The following is a 21624-nucleotide window of genomic DNA, read 5'->3' as shown; positions in this document are numbered from 1 at the left end:
CTAACTAACTGCTTTAAAACCAGACCTGGCCCAGCCAGCGCTTCTCAACGCCACAGAGCTGGTGGTGGATGGACTGTTTTCTAGAACTCCTGGGAGTTTTGGTTCCCACCCATTGAACTTTATGCTAGTCCTTGTTTGCTGCTAAATCTGTGTGAGCCTTTTGTGTTTTTCAGTGGTGAGCTCATAATTTAGGAAACTATTACACAACTCTATGAAATGTGGAGGCAAAAGAGAATTGTCGTTCCTGTGAGTCTTCCTGGAGTACTGGGGGAAGGCCTAGGTGTCCGTGAGTCAGATGCCCCAATATTGCCATCACTCTAGGTGAAGAAGAGAACTGTAAAAGGTTCAGCAAATTCCTAAGAACAGAACCTGCTCTATAAAAGTCTTTACGCTCGGGCCCTGGTAGTTAAAAAAACAAACAGACTGCAGATGCTGCCTTGCGCTTGTGTCTGCAGCAGCGAAGGCCCCACGCTGAAAGACAGCGCCACGCCCCACCACGGAGGGAACCGTCGTCACCGGTTTAGTGAAAATCAGATGTCTCAGGTTTAGTGAGGGTGGCAGTGAGAACTTCATGACTTAAAATCAAAACCATTTATCTGGTCTGGGGTTGGGTGGCTGGGCTTCTCGTGGTATGGGCTGGGGCAGCTGGGTGTCTAAAATAGCCTAAGCCACGGGCCAAGTGGCCGGGGCTGGCTGGCCGCTGGGTGCCCACTCACCCTGTGACCTCACCATGGCCTCTCAACAGACCATTGTAAAGCCTCTGAGCAGGGGGGCTGCTCACATGGTACCTGGCGTCCCCTAGCGTCCAAGGTGGCCTTCTCAGCTAAGACTTAGGCCTGGGATGGAGCAGTACCTTTGTGCTACATTGCAGGGCTTCAAGCAGGTCCCAAGGTCATCCCTGAAACAGGAGCTGATTGAACAAGGCTGATGGGTTCACTGAGTACCACCAATGTCACAACCCGCCACAGTGTGCTTCAATTTTTAATTGTCATGCCTAATTTTTTTATTGCTTTCCATATACTTGATTAATTAAATGATCATCAGTCACAATGGCATGATAAAATAAGGAAGGAGATATACCAGGTGAAAGTGCTTGAAGACAACTTGTGATAATTTGGTCAACGTTTATTTTCTGACGAATTAGCTTCGAGACAGGATAGCCACCCATGTTCACCTGTCCCAAAACATCTGTCCTATGGTGCAGCTTGTGGCCACTGGCTTGGTCAGTAGATGACTGTCTTGGCAGCCAGGGTGACAGTAGTGCTGAAGTCACCTTGTCAGAAACCGTCATGCTTCCATGCCGGTAGTCCTCTAACCACCACTCTGTGCCACAGCAAACTGTGACTGAGCCTCGTGTGTCACCGCAGAGCCGTCACAGGACCCCCACTGTGTCTCGCATGTATGGTGGCACTGGTTCAGCCTCTGGGGAGAGCCGTGAAGAGCACAGACGGGCCTGCCCAGGAGCTGGGGCGCCAGTGTATGTGGGGGTGGCCGGGTGGGGGGGGGGTTCTATTTATTCCTAATCCGCCCTGTAGGAAAACTTTGATATTAGGGAATGAAAGGCTGAGTGACCAGCTTGAAAAGTAACCCAGAGTAGTTGGGTTTGTAAGGTTCTCTGCTCTGCACCCAGGCTGGGGGAGATAGTGAAAGTAGGGTAAGCTTGAGGCTTGCTGGCTCACCTGAGGCCAATTGATAGATCCACCTGTAGACTGAGCATAAAAGTCAGCCGACTTACTATTGCTCTTGCACTATTGGAGCCCGCCATGCACCCTCAAGCTTCTGCTAGTGGCCGTTCATTTATACTGCAGACCGAGCAAGTGCTGCCTATTCCTTAGGAACAGCCACAAATGCATCCCCCCTGCATACCTTGCTCTCCCCACTCTCTCAGTAGCAGAAACCACCCTGGCTCCTAGAGACCCAGTAGGACAGGGTAGCACTGCTCCACAGAGGAGGGGGTGTTGGCTGGCCCAGCATCTCATTCACCGCACCACTAGGGCTCTTTCCATGGCAGGCTAGATGTCTGTGATAGATGCCCCTTAGTTATGACCCAACCCAGCCAGGATAATGGGGAGCAGAGGGGGTGAGGGTAGAAAAACTCCCATACAAGTCAGTGAATAAGACACCCTTTTAAGAATTGACTGAAGAACATTAAATGAAGCTCTTTTCATTTGAATGGTTTTTTGCAGAACGACATGTTTCAGAGATTTTTGAATCTGACTCCACCCTACTTTACAGATGTGGTATTTTAGGTGCCATTGTGTCAGTACAGAATTGTTCAGCCCCATGCTACAGTGAGTTTCTTAAAATGCTACTTTCTGTCACACATTTTTCATTGAAAATGATACCAACCTCCTCCCCACCCCACGGATTAATCTCAAGACCTTCTTTTTGTAGACCTGAGAGAAGGATGAGGCTTTCTCCTCCGGTCAAGAGTGACAGTCTGGGAAGCCCACGGGGGCGCCGTGAGTCAGACTGGAACCAGTGGCAGTGAGTTAGGTTTCTGAGTTCTCCCTTAGACCAGATTCTGGTATCAAGCAGACAGGGTTTCAACAAATTCTCCTGTCAACAGAACGCGATGTGATTTGCTTGACTGTTTAGATGTTGGCACCAGAAAGCCGCCTTACCCTGACCATCTCCAAGCCCAAGGCAGGTGCTTCAGAGGCGCTCCTGTCTCCCTCACTGGTTTCCTTGGCCCAGAGTCCCCGGGGCATCCCGATGGACGGGCCACACTGCAGAGTGCTCATCACAGGAGCCAGTACTGAGCGAGGGCTTGGGTGCGTGTGCTTCGTGGCTGCTATAATACAGGTTCTCGAGCTTGCCACGAGTATCTGTTTTTCCAGTTTTCCTTTTCTCCTTGGCTGATTTTAGGATTTTTGTCTTTATCACTTTGTTGTTACCAAAACCAAACAATCCGCATCAGGGCTTCTCTTGTCGTTGTTAGGTGCCAGCTGGTCAGTTCTGACTCATAGCAACCCTATGTCCAGTACACCAACACACTTCCTCACAACTGTTCCGGTGTTTGGGCCCATGTGGCAGCAACGGTGTCAGTCTCTTTTGGAGGGTTTTTCTTTTTATTAAGCATGATGTCCATTTCCAGGGATGCGTCCCTCCTGTTGTCTTCCTCATTGGTTTTCAACAGCTTGGTTATGTATGCACCGGAGTGCTTCTTCAGCTGGGGGTTCACTGAGGTGTGGTCTGCAGAGGCTTAGGGTGTCCTTCAACTTGAGAAAGTTTTGAGCCCTATTTCATCAGTTATTTTCTGCATGCACTCCCCCCGGCCGCCCTGTCTCTTGTAGAACTCCAATAGTACATGAACGTGTTCAGCTACCTGATGTTGTCCCCCAGGTTCCTGGGGGTGTTTGGGTTTTGTTCATCTGCTGCCTTGCTCTGCCCCTTCCACCTTAGTCTTTTCATCTCTGCTTTTTTGTGGGCCGTTTCTTCTGCTACACGGTCAACTTGCCTGACCTTCTCGTTCTCTGTCTAATAAGCCCATGCAGAGTATTTCTGATTCCAGATACATTTCTCATCTCTCTCCGTTCTATTTGTGTTACGTCTTGTCAGTTTCCATCCAAGTGCTCTTTTTTCCTGGTTTGGAAAAAGTTCTCTTGCTTCTTTGGCAGTTTTCGATAGGATGGCAGACATGGCACATTTTATTTATTAGACTGTAGACCTTTTCTATTTCCTTAAATAGTATTGGGCTTTGTGCTGGCATATCATAGAGTTACTAAGTTACTTAGATGCCGTGCAAATCAAGACCCTTTCCAACCACTGTGAATTGCCATCTTGACTAAGGAAAACCCGAGGGAAGTATTAGCTGCGTAGCTTCACTGGTGTGTAATGCTTGTCTTAAAATGTGTTTTAAAATAGAGGCATTTGATTTCTTTAATTATAGCTGTATACGAAAATGTAATGATATATAACTAATTATATACACATTACCAGTTACGTGCATTTAATAAATGCAGTGACTGGCAGCACCACGTGGCATATTTATTTCTCCCTCGTTTTCCGTGACGTACGATGATTAAAAATGGAGAAAGTAGTTCACACTACACATCACCATATTTTAAACTATGAAGTATTCATCTATACCTCATCCGTATTCATCTGTACTTCATAGATAATGTTTATGAAGTATTCATCTGTCCTACATTCACACTTCATGGGGTTTCCTGATATATGCTGCTAGAATAATTCAATAATCTGGAAACACTTTGAGGTCCATAGTAATTTTAGTGTGTCCGTGTGAAGGTATGCAGACTTAAGAGGGCTTTGGGTACAATTGATGTAGGCAGATTAGAAAACCAGAGATACCAACAGCAGCCTCCTGAGAGCCATCCTGAGATGGCGTTTCCAGTGAGGAACTGCAGCGCAGCAAGGTGTCTAACGGCACAAGCATTGGAGTCAGACGACCTTGGGTATGACTCATGACACACTGACTGGTGTGTCACTTCAAGACTGTTACTACTCAGCAGGACCGTAGTCCTGGGAGTCTCCAAGGCTAATCAGTATGACAGAACCCACGTTCGACCTCCGACCTGGGTGGGGTCTTAAAAGCTTGTGAGCAGCCATTTGAGGGGCACCCATTGGTCCGCGCGCAGCAAAGAAGAGTGAAGAAAATTGAAGACGCATGGAAACAGGCAGCCCAGTGGACTCATGGGCCACACTTGACCCCAAGACAAGAAGAAACAGATGACCGTTGGTTAATTAATACCTTTCCCAAACTTGGCCACAAGGACGGGGGGCCCTCAGGTCACATGCCCTTGTCACCTGCATAGTTGTGTGTTGAGAGTTTTTGTTCTACATTTCCTCTTTGTCTCCGTGCTCTGCAGCTGGGGCTCCTCCTGTCTGGCCTGTGTGTTTTAGCCCCCTAAGCCTTTGTGCCACCGGTTCCTACTGATTTCCATGGGCATGGCATTGTGGTGGTGGGAAACACGGAGTATCGTGTGCACTGTGCTCGAAGCCATTGGAGATAGGAACGTTGGAAGACCCACAGTACTTCCTTCCCACTGGCTTTGAGCATATTAGTGGAGTGATTACAGAGAAGTCAAAACCTGCTCGTACTGGATGTGCAAGGTTTGCAGGAAGCACGGTGCTGAGCACAGGATGGGGGAGGGGGGGCACTCCCCGGCACTCCCACACTCCCAGATCGCTAAGCTGATGAGGAAGGGAGCACAGGGGCTTCCAAGGGCTCTGATGCGCAAAAATCATCTCATTCAGGGAGCTGCCTCAAACCCTCTCTGCTGGCGAGCTGATCCCAGTTCAGAAGAACCCTGCTGGACACAGCAGCCCGTCCTGTCTTTCTGCCACTGAAAAGCTGGTGATAGGTTCAAGCCTCGCACTTAATCATGGCTCACCAGCGATGCACGATTGGACTTGATCCTCGTAGATGTGGAGTCCAAGTTTTTATGATCCTGGCTTGCAGCTGTGCAGCGTGGAGGTTTGCAGTCATTCCTCTGAGGCTCCTAGATCCAGCATTTGAACTAAGACTCATCACACCAGAACGCCTGGTGAGTCGTCCTGACCAGTCTCTGCTAAAGCACCACCTGCTGTCGAGCTGGTTCTGATTCCTGGCAGTCCTGTGTGGCCCAGATTGACCTGTGCTTTCTTGGGCTTTCAGAGGTGCCTCTGGGTGGACTCCTACTTGGAGCCTTCTGGTTAGCAGTCGATCATGGCACCCATTTCTGCCACCCAGGGACACCAGGCCTATCCCGTTTTCCACTGAAGCATTACAAACAACCAGGTGGAAATGGAACAAGTGACCTTGGCCTTTATGGCCATGCACTCTAAGGCCATGCACCCCAGTCACCCAGCTCAGCTGTGTGGCAGTGAGCATAACAGAAATGGGTATGAGAAGTTTCAGGCTAATCTCTGAACTGTGTTATTTGTTATCTTGCTTTATGGTCCTTGAGTAGTACATGTAGGAGGTCTAAGGTGACGGGAATCTGAAGCATTTCTGAATTTGATCATGGCTTGAGTTAGTTCACTTTTAGGCATATAAGTTGTATGTTTTTATTGGTTGCACATGTGTGGGGCCGCATTACCTGATTTTTTTAAAAAAAATCACTTTTTGTCTTATTAGCATTGTAAATCTATGTAAATCTCCAGCCTTATTCTTTTTCATAGTTAAAAACTTTTTTAAATGATAAAAGCCATATATGTCTATTATAGAAACTTTGAAACAACACACATTCAAAGGAAAAAAATGAGTGTAGCCTCCCATTGCTCAGAGATAACACAATTAACATTTTAATAGATGTGTTTTTTTTTCTGAGGAACACTTCTGGCAGTCCATAGCACTGTCCATATTCTTCTCTAGCGCCATAATTCAAGTTCATCCACTCTTTTTAGGTCTTCTTTACTCAGTATCCAACTTCGTGTGCACTGAGGTCATTGAAAATACCCTGGCCTAGATGAAGCACACCTTAGTCCTCAGCGTGACGTCCTCACTACTCAACACTTCCAAGAAGTTGCGTGCAGCAGCGTTGCCCGGTGCAGTGCAGCAGCTGATTCCCTGAATGCTCCTTTCATGAGCATTGATTGTGGGTCCAAGCAAAATGAAATCCTTGACAACTCTGTTTATCGTGACTGTGTTAGTCTGAGTAGACTAGAGAAACAAATTCATGGACTCGTATGTGAATAAGAAAGGTTTATATACAAGAGCAGTTGAATATTGAGAAAATATCCCATCGCTTCTTGGCCTTTTGGCTAAGATCAAGTGTGGAGAAAATAGCCCAGTCCAGATCAAGTCCATAAGTCCGATATTAGCCCATATGTCCTATACCAATCTACGAAGTCCTCTTCAGACTCATGCAACACATGCAATGATGCCAAATGCCGGAAGGTCACAGGCCAGTGGGTGCAAAGTCAGTGGCGGTAGAAGCATCTCAACTCTGGCAGGGTCTCCATGTGGCTCCTGCAGTTCCCAGGGCTGCATCAGGGTAGGTCCATGTGGCTTTTCAGGGATGTCTCCGAGGAAGTGAGTGGAGAGAGAGAGGTGTCTCCCGCTTCCAAGGAGGTAAAACAGGAGTTCCCAGAATTCTCAGGAGAAGGCCATGCCCACCCAGAGGTCTCATTGGTTGTATCTTGATTGACAGGCCAGTCTCCACCCCTTCACTTGTAATCCTCTCAAATTGACACCAGAGTATGTAACTACCACAATGGTGTTACCTGTTGATCCAGTTGTGAGGGTTTTAGTCTTCTTTACATTGAGCTGTCATCCTTACCGAAGGCCGCATTCCTTGATCTTCACCAGCAAGTGCTTCAAGTCCTCCTCACGTTGAGCAAACGAGGTTGTGTCATTCCTCCAGTCCTGATGCCACCTTCTTCTGCATATGAACCAGCTTCTCTGCTGATTTGCTCCGCATACAGACTGGTAGGTATGGTGAGAGAATAAATCCTGACGCACTTCTTTCCTGACTTCAAACCACGCAGTGTTCCCGGGTTCTGCTCTCACGACTGCCTCAGGATCCGTGACCAAGTTCCATGTGATGACCACAGCTGTCCATAGTTGGTTATGATCCATATCGTTGAATGCCTTTGCATGGTCTGTAACACAGAAGTACACATCTTTCCGGCGTTCTCTGCTTTCATCCAAGAGCTTTCTGACATCATATGTTGCATGTCCTCCTCTGAATCTGACTTGAATTTCTGGGAAACTCCCCGCCAGTGGACTGCTGCAACCGTTGTTGAATGATCTTCAGCAGAATTTTATTTACATGTGATATTAATGATATTGCTCGATGATTTCTGCATTCTGCTGCATCACCGTTCTTTGCCTTGGGTACAAATATGAATCTCTTCCAGTCGGTTGGCCAGGTAGCTAGCAGTCTTCTATAACTAGCCGAGTACCTATAACCATAGCCTTCCGAGCTGACCTCTTTTTCTTGAATTGAACGGGCCCAGCAGACCCCCTTGGAAGCCAGTGTTTTGGTTGGACTTTTGGATCATATTAGTAAGTTCAAGATTTGTCCGTGGTTTTTATTTGTCCATAACATTGTCTCCGTTCATGTCACTCTTCAACGACTGATGGACAGATGGGTTCTTGGAGTGAGCTGAGCTATGTGTAAAGCTTGCTGAGACCCAGATCTGCGCTTCATATCGAAATTGCCGAACCACATGAGACCCCGATGTCAACAGCTGCCTCCTCAGAGGCAGTTCTGAAGTCTTCCACCCGTTTCTGGACTTCAGGTCGTTTCTTCCTCCGTTGAGGGTGACGGTCTCTCCCCTCTGGACTCATCTCCCAACTTTCCATAAGACAACAGATCCATCTGAAAACTTGTTTTTAATCTGAGGCAGCATTCCAGTAAACTTGGCACAAGGCCTCAATGATTTGAGAAGGTGTCCACTTTGATTTTGTTAGAAATTGGCTGTGAACTCCGACCTCCTCATTTTTTCCCACAGCCCCAAAAATAGATGCTTATTTTCTGAAGGCACCCTAAAGAGACGAAGGTGTGCGTTAAGGCACGAACTTGGCCGCAGCCAGCCTCTAGTTGCAGAGACATGTTTAATAAACACATTTTGTGTGGAAAGAACCCGTGCGTGCGTGATTTGAAAGCCCCAGTAGTGGCAGGTCTTTCGGACTTTACCCCGTGTTAACATGACGTTGTTTCTACATTCTGCCGAGTACTCATCACATGCACAAAGGAGCAGCTGACAAATCTCCTCTTGCTCACCTCCCGCCAGCCTGCAGGCAGTTGTCTCTCTTCTGATTTAAGAAAATCAGAATAATAAACACAAGATGTTTTATTTCATTCTGATATAACTACAGTTACTTAGTGATGGGATGTGTGCATCCCACTAGCCACTGCACAGTCTCTCAAACCTTGGCCTTAGATGGGATCCCAGGGTTGGGTTGGTTTTTACTTACGGATGGCGTGGTGGGCTCCCCTGGGGCTGCCGACTGCAAGGCTATAGCCAGAAACTAGCCGCTCCACAGGAGGACGAGGAGCCTCTCTGTTGTGGGGAAGTCTCTGTCTCAGAGACTCACAGTGGTAGCTCTACTCTGCCCCACAGTGTTGCCCTCGGTCAGAATCGACTCAGTGGCAGTGAGTTGGTTTTTGTTTTTTATTTCACGCTCATTTTTTTATGATACCACATGCCAACAATCTAGTTTTACAAAGTTAGTATACCATTGAAAGGAATTTAGCAGCCCAACTCTCATGACCCCAGTTCTGCCTTACAAATCCGGCTAGACCACAGCATGGACACTGGTACAGAAATGAGTTCGAAGCACAGGTAATCCAGGACAGATAAACACCTCAGGACCAATAATGAGAGCAGCGATAACAGGAGGGTCGGGGGAAGGTGGGGGGAGAAAGGGGGAACCGATCCCAATGATTGACATATAATCCCCCCTGCCCAGGGGGATGAACAACAGAAAAGTGGGTGAAGGGAAATAGCAATTGGTGTAAGACATAAAAAAAATCGTTATAAATTATCAAGGGTTAGTGAGGGAGGGAGGGGGAAAATGAGCTAATACCAAGGGCTCAAGTAGAAGGAAAATGTTTTGAAAATGATGGCAACATATGTACAAATGTGCTTGACACAATGGATGGATGTATGGATTGTGATGAGAGCTGTAAGAGCCCCCAATAAAGTGATTTAAAAAGAAAGAAAGTTTCAGAATCTGGTCAAAGTCAGTCGGCATGACACCATGCACTTTTATAAAGCATCTGCTTGCAGAGAACTTTTGGACACCCCAATGGTGGAATGGACTTCCTTTTTTTTAACCCCTTGATTCTGACAGTGTTGATTTTATACCAAGATGCATTCGCAAGGACAAAGTCCGATTATATCTCAGATCGAGTATGCACTTAGTCGTGTAAGGCCTGATGAATCTTTTTCATGAATATTTAGAATGGGGTAGACCGTGGTGATCCACTCTTGGAAGAGATTTTATTGTGGACTCCCTAGTTCGTTCTTTGGGGATTGTGTTTGTTTTGGGTAGTAGCAGGACAGTTAGCTTCGTTAGTGTTACCAACGCAGAGCGAGAGGCTGGCTGAGGATGGAGGCTCAGCCACGGTGTTTCCTTTGATGAGGCCTTGCCTTGGGAAGAGCATGGGCTCATCCTTCTGTCTACTGTGGGCCCTCCCTCGCCACCCCCACCCCCTCCCATTTGAATTCTGCACTGTGACGCTCATCAGAGGATGGGGAGCCATGGGCTTAGTGGGCTCCTTGGGGCGCTGCCTGGTGGTGGGGCCCCTTCTGTTCCTGTTCCCCTGTGCTGCCAAGAGGTGGAGCAGCCCTGCGGGTCAGGGCAGGGTCGGGCTCATCCGCTCAGCAGCTTGGTCGGTCTGTCTGTCTGATTTGTATCTTCCAGTTCTTTGATCTTTTTATTTCAAATAAAAAGTTCTGAGGTTTAAATTTCACTTCTATTAGAAACAGTTCTATAAACAGGATTAAGAACCTGCCTGTCCTAAGTACCTTGGGGGCACTCCTGACTGCTGGTGGGAAAACGCGGGCCAGTGCTATGCCCGCCCCCTCTTCTCTTCCCCCTGTGAGTGAAGTCTCCATGTAGATGCCAGTATAGAGTCGCTGTACAAGAGCTCTCAACACCAACGGTAAGTCATTTGCATATGAACTTACATGTTACTGAGTACTTTCTCTACGACTTGTCCTCCTTAGGCAAGAGTGCCCATTGGAAGGCACGCCTGGCAAGAATTCTGAATCTGACCTGGAAGACTTTTCAGATGAGACCAATGCCGAGACTCTGTATGGCACCTCACCCCCCAGCACACCGCGGCAGATGAAACGGATGTCAGCCAAACACCAGAGGAACAGTGTTGGAAAGCCGTCCAGCCGGGCCAACTTGAAGGGTGAGGCCACGCACTGTCTTTACATCATCTTTTTGTGACATCTAATTATCCATTGATCCTTGTATTTTAAATTTGATCTTTCTGCAGTGTGAAGGGGGCTTCAAAAGGGTTTTTTTTGGAAAATTCTGTTGTCTTTTCCATTTGTCCGTATTGATCATGAAGGAGAGCGCCATCGCTCCTGCCATTGGGATTGGGGATTCCAGTCGCTCTTGGTGATAGGGGCACAGTAGCCAGGCTTTATTACCTCACTCTAGTAGGTCAGATGCCCTAGAGTCCGTCTGCCCAGAACTGAGGAGCTGGGCATTTTGGGAGACCCGGGGGGAGGCTGCCTCCCTCAGGCCTCCCTAGCCTGACTGCCTCCGTCCTCCTTGCTGGGGACACTGTGCTTGGTACCCAGGCTCTGTTTCCTTCCGCAGCACTGGTACGAGAGGGACCCCTGCCTTCTAACCACTCAAGGGCCCCTTGACTGCCTTTCCCTGGTGTTAGTAACCCATCCTCCTGAGAGGCTCCGCCCCAGTCATTTTCATTCTCAGCAGCTCAGCCCGCCTACCAGTTGGACCAACATCGGCGTGGAAGCACAGCTCACGAAGCCTTTGGGCTTTAGATGTTCCCTGTCTGTGGAGCAGCCTGGGCTTGAACTTGGCAGTTGACGGATTTCCTTTTTTAAGTCTACCCACCTCCCCTGTTATATGTTCTCCCAGCGCCCTGGTGGCACAGTGGTTAAGTGCTCTGCTGTGAACCCAAAGGTCCAGTGTTTGAACCCAGCAGCCATTCCATGGAAGACAGATGTGGTAATCTACTTCCGGAAAGATCATAGCCTTGGGGGGCCCCATGGGGCAGTTCTGCTCATTTCTGTGGGGTCACCCTGAGTCCTTGAGTTTCTGGATCCTCTCCTCACATTTCTCTAGTGTTGCTCCTTCTCTGGCTGCCAACTTGTTCACCTTGGGTCTCTGTAATATCCCTTCCTCTGGAAAGGAGAGGGAGTACAAGAGAAATGGCTATACTCTAGTTATTCCCCACCCCCCCCACAGTTTATTGACATATAATCCACATATTGTACAATTCACTCATACAGTCACATCAAGAAGAGTTGTACAATCATCACCACTTTCTTCAATCTTGTCATCATCTTCTTGAGGGAAATCTTATTCAAAGAATGATTCCTATGTGGTCAGGAGTCTTCCTTTCCCTGTGAAGATCATTTTTTAAGCTTTATTTTTAGTAGGATAATCCCTTGGTCTTCTGAAACAGTATTGCAGTGTATCATCTTTACAACCTTTCTTCCCCTTTTTGTCACAGAAACACCTCAGTGGTAGGAGCCTCTACTGAACCAGTGATAGAAGGCTAGTTGAAGTTTGCTATGTGTGGTAAGAGGAAAGGTGCCAAGTCGCCCCCCCACCCCTCGCTTTTAATTGTTGGTCTGTAACATTTTAGAAGAATTGAGGACACTTCACCCATTTTATAGATTATGAAATCGAGGCTTGTCATGTTAAAGCAACTTCTTGTAAGGCCAGATGCTTGAATGTAGTTTAACATGCTTGACACCTGGTGCATGATTTCACGCCAGAATTCTTGTTCATAAATACTGAGGAAAGGTACCGACGAAGCATCCACGGTGGCCAGGTGGGCCACAGATGTGTCCATACTGTGGTATTTGTGATGGCATGATGGTTCTTACATGTATACTGGCCCTCAGGACAGCATGGGGGCAGGAAGGAGCACAGGCTCGGTCAGCAGGCGACATGGAATCCCGCCCCACCAACACGGCCTCTCCCAGGAGCAGACTCGGCACCGCCTCTCTGCCTGTAAAGGAAAGCCCTGCCTTGGATGCTCTAGTGAGGGCTGTGGGACTGGGAAGCATTAGCCATTGCCCTGTCATAAGCAAAAGATGCTTGTTTTCACTCCTTTCTAGCCTTCAAGTACTGAAGTAAATCATGTCATGCATCCGTATTAATATCAGTGTCCCCCTCTTCAGGACTGTGAGACTTAGAATAAATGATGGTTTTAAGTCCTGTCACTCACAAATTCTGGAGCTGGGACTCCAGCCTGGCTCCACTCTGCTAGGAGTACACGCTTCTGGGCAGTTTCTTCCAACTCCTTTTCTTTGTCTCCACGGTGTCTTTGGCCAGCAGAGAGCACTCTCAGTTAGGTCCGTTCTTCCGTCCATGCTGCTTTCTGTCTGCCCTTGTTCCTTGCCTTTCTTCTGCCACTTGGCTCTCCTTTTCCTCCCTCCTTCCTTCCCTCATTTCTCTTTCATCCTTTCCATTGACCAGAATCTGGGTGAGAATCCACAGTCCCAAATGCACTGGTGTAGATGATGAATAAGATACATGGTGTTAGGAGGCCAAGTGGCACTGCCAGGTAAGCATTGGACTACTAACTCTAAGGTTGGCAGTTCAAACCCACCAACCACTCCATGGACCAAAGATGAGGCTTTCTGCTCCTGTGGTGATGCTGTGTGAGCAGAAAGGAGGGTCCCACCCCCACAGGAAGTACACAGGTCAACACGAAGTACAACACTACGTGGTGTAAGTGGTGTAGGGGATCTAGTTTCTCACAGGAGGCACACAGATAGGGAGGAAGTGTAACAAACACAACACAATGTGAGCAGCATGGAGGGGCTTCTCTCTCACAAGAAGCACACTAGCAGGAAGTAACCACACTACATGGTGTGAGCAGTGTGGAGGGTCCTACGTCTCAGGAGGCACACAGATGACCAGGAAGTACAACACAATTCAAGGTGAGCTGTACAGGAGCACATAGTACACTGGGTGGTGGGGAATTATTGAGAGACCTGGGTTTTAGGAAGGCTTTGGGGACTGGCGGCATTTATGCTATGACCTGAACACTGGGTCAGGAAGACCCATGTTTCAGATTTGCATGTGACTCAGTCACACACGATCTCCTCAGTTATTTGAAGACCTTTTTTTTAGAATTAATTGGTCAGCTGTGTTTTAAAAGTTTTCCTGGGAAATAAGAATGTGTGAATTGTTTTCTCTCCAAGCAAAGTCTTTCTGAATCACACCATTGAATGTGTCGGGCTCCTCACTGCAAGGCCAGTGGTTGGAACCAGCAGCCACTCCTTTGGGAGAAAGATGAGGCTTTCTACTCCCGTAAAGAGTTACAGTGTCAGAAGCTTTATATACGTATGTCTTAGTTAATAAATTGTTGTCAGAAGTATAGTTTCCAAATACATCATCCCAGTTACTCGCTTGTCTTTATACTTGTGTTGGTAAGGTCTTTTGGCAAACACAAGTCATTAGTTTTTATAAGGTTCTATTTATCTTGTCATTTTCTATTATTTGTACTTTTTTGGTGCTTTTGTTATTATATTAATTAATTGTTAAAAGCTAGGCTCAACAGCACCGCCCTTATATTTTCTTCTGTGAATTTTAGTTTGTACATTTAGGTTCTTAAATCCATTTTGAATTTGTTTCTTAGCACATTTGTCAAGAAACAGTTGACCCTCAAACATGATACTGGGACAGGAGGAAAGTCAAAGGAAATAGAGGAAAGTAGGGGGCAAAGACATTGAAGGAGGTATAAGCAGAGGCATGTGCATATGTAAATATATTAATATGTAACGATAGTGATATAGTCCATGCACATATATTTTTAGGTTATATATTAAGGTAGCAGACAGACATTGGGCCTCTACTCAAGTTCTCCATCAATGTAAGAAGACTTTGTTCTAATAACCTGGCATTCTGTGATGCTCACATTTCTGACATCATTGCTGAAGACAAAATGGGTGCATAAGCTAATGTTGTGAAGAAAGCTGGTGGTACCTAGCTGTTACAAGATAGAGTGTCTTGGGTCTTAAAGGCTTGAAGTTAAATAAGCGACTATCTAGCAGGGAAGCAACAAAGCCCACATGGATGGAGCACACTGGCCTGTGTGATCACGAGGTGTTGATGGGATCAGGTATCAGGCATCAGAAGACCTAAAACAAAAAACCATTTTGATGCAAATGAGGGGGCTCAGACTGGAGACCCAAAGCCCATCTGTAGACAATTGGACATCCCCTCGCAGAAGGGTCACAAGGGGTTGAGCCAACCAGGGTGCAGTATGGCACCTACAAAACACAACATTCCTTTAGTTCTTTAATGCTTCCTCCCCGCCATTATCATGACCCCAGTCTGTCTTACAAATCTGGCCAGACCAGAGCATGTACACTGGTACAGATAAGAGAGCTCAACACACAGGATCCAAGATAGATAAATAACCTCCTCAGGACCAATACTGAGAGCAATGATACTATGAGGGTAGGGGAAGATGTGGGGGAGAAGGGAGAGAAAGGGGGAGGACTGATCGCAGTGACCAACATACACCCTCCCTGCCCTGGGGAAGGAACGGCGGGAGCGTGGATGAAGGGAAACAGTGAACGGAGTAAAATGTGGAAGTAAAACAATTCATAAATTATCAGGGTCATGAGGGACGGTGGGGGAGGGAGGAGAAAAAAGAGGAGATGATAGCAAGAGCTTAAGTAGAAAGAAAATGTTTTGTAAATGATGATGGCACCATATGTACAATTGTGCTTGTTACAATTGATGTGTGGATTGTTATATAAGAGCTCCCAAATGAAATGATTTATAAAAATAATAATTAGGAAAAAAAAAGAGTTGACCTGGGCCGAACGGGTGTGCCCCTGGGCTCCTGCATCTGCGTAGTGGTCTCTGCGCTTATTGTTACACTCGACCAGGCTGCTTCTCCGTGCTTTACTGTGGTGTCGCCAGGGCTTCTCAGGCGTACCAGACTTCTGTCTCGCTCCCTTCTTGAGTTCTAGGTGATTGCTCATATTGGGTTCCATGGGAGCTACGATTTGTAGTGTAGAGGTGCACAGCTAATATTAGGGACGAATAGTGGGGAATACTAGGGAGTACCCCCCAAATGGAATGTTTTTAAAGCTATGTTGTTTAAATTTTTTTACAAAACAACCTTGTCATCTTCACAGTACTCCCCATTGCACTTACTACATTTGTCAGATCAGTGATTCCATTCTTGGAAACATTTTTCAAACTCATCTCTTTGGATGGCTGACAGCACCTCCCTCGTTTTTTTTCTGCACCTTTTCTACGTTGTCAAATCGCTGTCCTTTCATGCCCCTCTGCGTTTGCGGAAACAAAAAGAAGTTGCCTGGAGCCAGGTTAGGTGAGTTTGGTGTGTGAGACAAGAGAAGCATGCTGTTTTTTGCCCCAAACTGGCACACTGAAATGGCTGCGTGAGTGGGCACATCGTTGTGGTGGCAAAACCAGTCCCCGTCTGCCACAAATCAGGCCTTTTTTTGTCACACACTGTTAAGGAATCTTTTCAGAACCTCTAAATAGAAAGCTTGATTAACAGATCTGATGCAATGAAGCCAAATGCACTGCAAGTCAACCTTTTTGTCTGTTTGGGACGTTGACAGACATCCAGAACGAGGTCGACGTTTCATCTTTTTTGAAACGAGAAAACTACTCATACACTTCAGTTTTTCCCATAACGCTCCTTGTAAGCTGTATTCAATATCACAATAATTCTCTGCGGCATTTTTCCTGAGCAGAAAACAAGATTTCAAAGCCACATGCTGTTCTTAAGTCAGCCATCACAAAAAACGAGGTTCAAGCAAAACTGCTTTTACGAAATAATTCACTGTGACCAGAGAGAACCTTCCCAGGTGAAGCCCCGGCATGTGCTACCTCAGAGCGAGTTGCTTGGTGCTCCCATCGCAGGACAAGTGCATGCAGTGAAAGCTGCGCCCTGCTGGGCATAAGTCCAGGTGTTTTGGGTACCCTCATATAAGGGATATAGCAGGGATTTTGTTCTTGATGCAAGGGGAAATGTTACATCTCTTTTTTGCTCCACTTAATTTTCAGAATCTGGTCTTTTGTGTCCCTCAAGACAGCTTGCAAATAAACGTGCCACGTGCACGCTAGTTTTCATGAGACTCTTCAGAGTAACTTCATGCCGTAGAGTGACATCACGCTTTGTTTCTTTTCCTAACAGAAAAAATGAGTGTGCTCAGCCAGCCTGCCCACAGGGAGCCTGGGAAGGCAGTGGAGAGTGTGGACGACCACAGCTACAAGCATGAGAAAAAGACCCGAGCGACCCTCCGGACAACGGAGCGCGATCATAAGAAACACGCCCAGTGCTCGTTCATGCTCGACTCCGTGGGCAACTCTCTGCCCAAAAAGCCCATCCAAGACGTGGACCTGCACAAGCCTTACCTCAGCCTGGGCTGCAGCAACGCCAAGCTACCGCTCTCTGTGCCCATGCCCATTGCCAGGCCCACCCGCCAGACGTCACGCACGGACTGCCCAGCCGACCGCCTGAAGTTCTTTGAGACGTTGCGGCTCCTTCTGAAGCTTACCTCAGTCTCCAAGAAGAAGGACAGGGAGCAGAGAGGGCATGAGAGTACCTCCACCTTCTGGTTCAACCGATCGAACGAGCTGATCTGGCTGGAGTTGCAGGCTTGGCACGCGGGGCGCACCATCAACGACCAGGATCTCTTCCTGTACACGGCCCGCCAGGCTATCCCCGACATCATCAGCGAGATCCTGACGTTCAAAGTGAACTACGGGAACTGTGCCTTCGTGCAAGCCGGCTTCAATGGCACCCCCTCGGAGGGGCAGTGCAGCGGCCCTCGGCACGCGCGGTTGGGGGATTGCTCCACTTACCATGAGCATCTCCAGCGCCAGAGGGTCTCGTTTGAGCAGGTCAAACGGATCATGGAGCTGCTCGAGTACATAGAGGCCCTTTATCCATCGCTGCATGCTCTTCAGAAGGACTATGAGAAATATGCTGCCAAGGACTTCCAGGACAGGGTGCAGGCTCTCTGTCTGTGGTTGAACATCACGAAAGACCTGAATCAGAAGCTAAGGATAATGGGCACGGTTTTGGGCATCAAGAACTTATCCGACATTGGCTGGCCAGTGTTTGAAATCCCTTCTCCTCGACCATCCAGGGGCCCCGAAGCAGAGGACGAGGGAGCTGACCTGGAGGGCGAGCTGGACGAGCTGAACAGCAGTGCTGAGGAGAGCGAAGGCGAGCGCCTCCCTGCCCGGAGCAGACAAGAGATCAGGCAGCCCCCTGAGAACAGTGTTGACGGGCACCCCCAGGACGGCGTGCCAAAGAAGCTTGCCCGGCGGGAGTCTGAAGAGGAGTCGGTAGGCTGGGGGGCTCCAGACTGCAGTGCAGAGGCAAGCTTCAGCCGGCACTGTCGGACCTCTATCTACAGACCCTTTGTGGACAAGGCCCTGAAGCAGATGGGCCTCCGGAAGCTCATTCTCAGGCTGCACAAGCTAATGGACGGCTCCTTGCAAAGGGCGCGGATAGCGTTGGCAAAGAGTGAGCCCCCCATGGAGGTAGGTGTCCAGTTTTTCTGGGTGCCACCTGGTGTCCCTGCCACTGGGTGTTGAATGGGGAAGTGCATCTCTGAAAAGGTGTGGAACTTGATGGATTGAGTGTCAGGTGGGTTGCAGAGTGGAAAAATCCCGCCATAGAAATAGCTGGGGGGTAGGACAGCCTCAGGATGAGTGTAGAGGGGGAGCCTGGGCTGAGTGGGAGTCCCTCATGAGGCACCCACGCAGATGCTGGATGCGGCGCCCGGAGCTGTGGCCTTGGCTCTTTCCTCTTTACTGCGGACCGGACCGCACTCCTGGGAGCATGGCTGGTGTATGTCAGAATGCCCGAAGAGCAGCAGTTCTCAACTTACGGGTCGCGACCCCTTTGGGGGTCAGACAGGGCCGCCTAACCATCAGAAAACATAAATATTTCACAATATATAATTACGTATTGTTTTGTGATTAGCACTGCTTTAATTATGTTCAATTTTTAACAGTGAAAATACATCCTGCATAGCAGATTTTTACATTACAGTTATGAAGTAGCAAGAAAATAATGTTATGGTTAGGGGTCATCACAACATGAGGAACTGTATTAAAGGGTCGTGGCATGAGGAAGGTTGAGAACCACTGGTCTAGATGCTGGCCGTCTAAGGGAAGGTTTCGTTGATGTCTGTTGATGTGTTTTGATAGGTGAAGATGTGTGTCCAAAAGGGGGTTTGATAGCTTGCTCTCTCAGAACATCCTGCTGTTCCGGGTGATCAAGCTGGAAAGGAGCAGGTAGAATATCACTCTCTGGAGAGTCTGAAAAACACAAGGAATTTCCTGCTGTGAGTTTGCACCCCGATCTTTGAGATGCCCTAAACCTATGTTGAGTTTGGTTCTGCATTTCAGTGGCTGTATGCAGGGCTGCAAAACATTCATGGAGCCTGGAGGGCATTATGCTGATTGAATTTAATATTTAGTTCAATATTATAACCAGAAAAGATTTTTATACTAATGGAAACATTCTTTGATGGCTGCCAAGGATGGGAGGGAGGGGCCCCTGGCTGGAGTAGATCTGTGTTACTTTGGAGAAGAGGAAGCCGTGTGCAACGAGAGAGAGGTTGGCAGAAGAAGGTGATGGAGGCAGAGTAAGACAGTGGGAAGTTCGCAAGAGTTAAATGTACCAGAGACTGTTGAGTACACAATCTTGTGACCGTGGTGGTGCACAACTAAAGGACTAAAGGCATGGGTAGACATCGGATCGATTTGGGAGGGCCAGTGGAAATATGCCTATGGATAAAGATAGGTTTGACGTATTTGTGTATTTACCTGTGCTGCAAATGCATTTATATATGTGGTGGAACGTATAGGGGGAAAAGTTATGAAAACTCAAAACCAAACACCTTGAGGAAATGAGTCACTGGGCCTGCAGGCTCAAGGCCATCAAGGTCAATGGGCACATAGCCAACTTAAAAAAAAATAATGTTCTCCATGCTACTTGGGTGAGTAGTGATTGGGGTCTTCAGAGCTCGTGAGCAGCCATCTAAGGTGCAGCTGTGGGTCTCTTCCCTGTCTGGAGGGAAAAGGACTGATGGAAAGCTACAGATGATATGGACGTAATTAGTGCAAAGGTCTAATGGCCCCACACAAACATCAGTCACCACCAACCACTCTGAGACCAGAACTAGATGGTGCCCAGCCACCACCACCAACTCCTGGAAGGGACCCCAGGACAAGGTCCTGGGTCGAGTGGGGAAGAAGGTGGGGCAGAACTCGAAATCATACAAGGGACTAGCTTTACTAGCTCGATAGAGACCAGAGAAACCCCAAGATTTGGCTCTCAGTCACCCATCGAGGCTGGAATAGACTCCCCCACCCCCCAAAAGTTAGAATTATCAAAAGCCATTTAAGATCAAAAGGGCAGCATTTCCCAAAATCAAGAAAAGCCAGGGAGGAGGAGGATAAGTGGTGTTACATTGAGAGGACTGCATTCAATGAGCTGAAACGATGTGTGTGAATTGTTGACTGTAAAATGGATGGTCTGCTCTGTAACCTCCCCCTAACTCATAATTAAAAAAAAAACTAAGCAGCATTCATGTGAAAATGCCATTATCCACTTTATTCTCCACATACTCTCTGAAGTCCACATTTTCCATGTTTATTTCCACATGCTCTCTGCAGTCTCCTCATGTCCGCCCACAGGTATGCATGCATATATGTGTAGGCACTTGCATGTGCTTTTTGTGTCTCAGCTTCACTGCCCAGCCTGGCCTGCTCTGGGTTGTGACGTGTGTCTTGGTGAGTGTTTCTCACCTGCGGAGAAGCCGGGTCTGCACTCTGGGGCTGATGGACGCTCCATCTGCTCTCTCAGGGGACGGCAAGAAATCGCTTGTGAAGTTCATGCAGCATATCTTGTGGGAGCGGTTTCTCAGTGGTTAATTGACGTTGCCCGTGGTTTTGATTAGATTTAAATGAGTCTGTGGAGCTCCTGTCTGTTGGGAAGAACTCTGCATGATTTTCGTGTAGGTAGGCAAATCCAACTTTTGCTGTAAGTCCCCGAGTGTCTATTTGGCCGCTAGATTTTATTGTACTGCCACCTTCAAGAGTGGGGGACACACAGCAAGACTGTGGACATGGACTGAGGGCGTCTGTCATTGACTGCCAGTGAGGACCAGCTGACTTCCTGTCACAGTGTGTTTGGGCTGGTGCCCTGTTGTCACAGACGCATGGAGGCAAAGCAGGGCTGACTCGGGACTTTCATGTCTGAGTCCTGTCTGCAAGAAGCGAGGGCGTGCAGGAGCCCTGCAGTCTGACTGCGTGCTGAGTCAGCCTTGAAGCAGAATGGACAAAGCCGGGAGGGCACCCAAGCCCTCCTTTCCTTCCCACCACCACTGCCACTGCACCCAGGGGTGTCAGTGCAGCAGTGGGGGAGCAGGCGAGCGCCCCTGTGCGTGGAAACCCAGCGTCGATTGGCGGCTGCAGCCGTCCCTGTGGTTTGGTATGGCCGTCACAGTTGCATTCCCCTGGCCTCTGTTACTGAACACGGAAGAAGAGGTGGGCTGTGCTTGGAAGAAAACTGGATCACAGACACTGTGCTTGAAGTTGGGCTCAGGAAGTGTTGCGTGGGACCGGAACAGGAAGGAGGTCTCCTTCCGTGCCAGAGACTGAAAGACGGGACCTGGGGTGACGATGACTGACCGGGGAAGGCAGAGTCGAGTCACATCCCCCTGTTGACATTTCTGTGAGGGGAGACCTGTGAGACGGGGTGTGTATCCATGTCCGTGCCCCTGGCCTGGGCTGGTCTTGTCTCCGTCTTTGCTGAGTAGTTCAGGGAAAACCTAAATTCTGGCCCTTGCCAAGCCTCTTTCTAATCACATCACTTTGGAAATGACTTCATCTTTCTGAACCTAAATTGTCACCTGTAAAGTGGCTCTGAAGTAGCTCCCTCCCTGTGAGGTTTAGAAGGAGAAGCAATATAAATAGGCAAATGCTTGACACGT

The 21624-nt window shown here is 48.1% G+C and overlaps 1 protein-coding gene across 4 annotated transcripts in view; it reads left to right on the top strand.

Annotated features, from left to right (window-relative positions):
- MAP3K4 (mitogen-activated protein kinase kinase kinase 4) overlaps positions 1 to 21624 on the top strand; it is a 102761-nt gene that overhangs the window by 31181 nt on the left and 49956 nt on the right. For all 4 annotated transcript variants that reach the window (XM_045294419.1, XM_045294417.1, XM_045294418.1 and 1 more), the window contains exons 2-3: positions 10627 to 10817; positions 16803 to 18160. In XM_045294419.1, the coding sequence (XP_045150354.1) occupies positions 10627 to 10817; positions 16803 to 18160 (1549 nt within the window). The remainder of the gene's footprint in view (positions 1 to 10626; positions 10818 to 16802; positions 18161 to 21624) is intronic.

This window comes from Echinops telfairi, unplaced genomic scaffold (genome assembly GCF_000313985.2).
Source record: "Echinops telfairi isolate 266 unplaced genomic scaffold, ASM31398v2 ScPeMD7_3533;HRSCAF=4204_0, whole genome shotgun sequence".
In the NCBI taxonomy this organism is placed as follows: domain Eukaryota; kingdom Metazoa; phylum Chordata; class Mammalia; order Afrosoricida; family Tenrecidae; genus Echinops; species Echinops telfairi.
The sequence above is the reverse complement of the archived record's forward strand: the minus strand, read 5'-3'. Positions and strand labels throughout refer to the sequence as shown.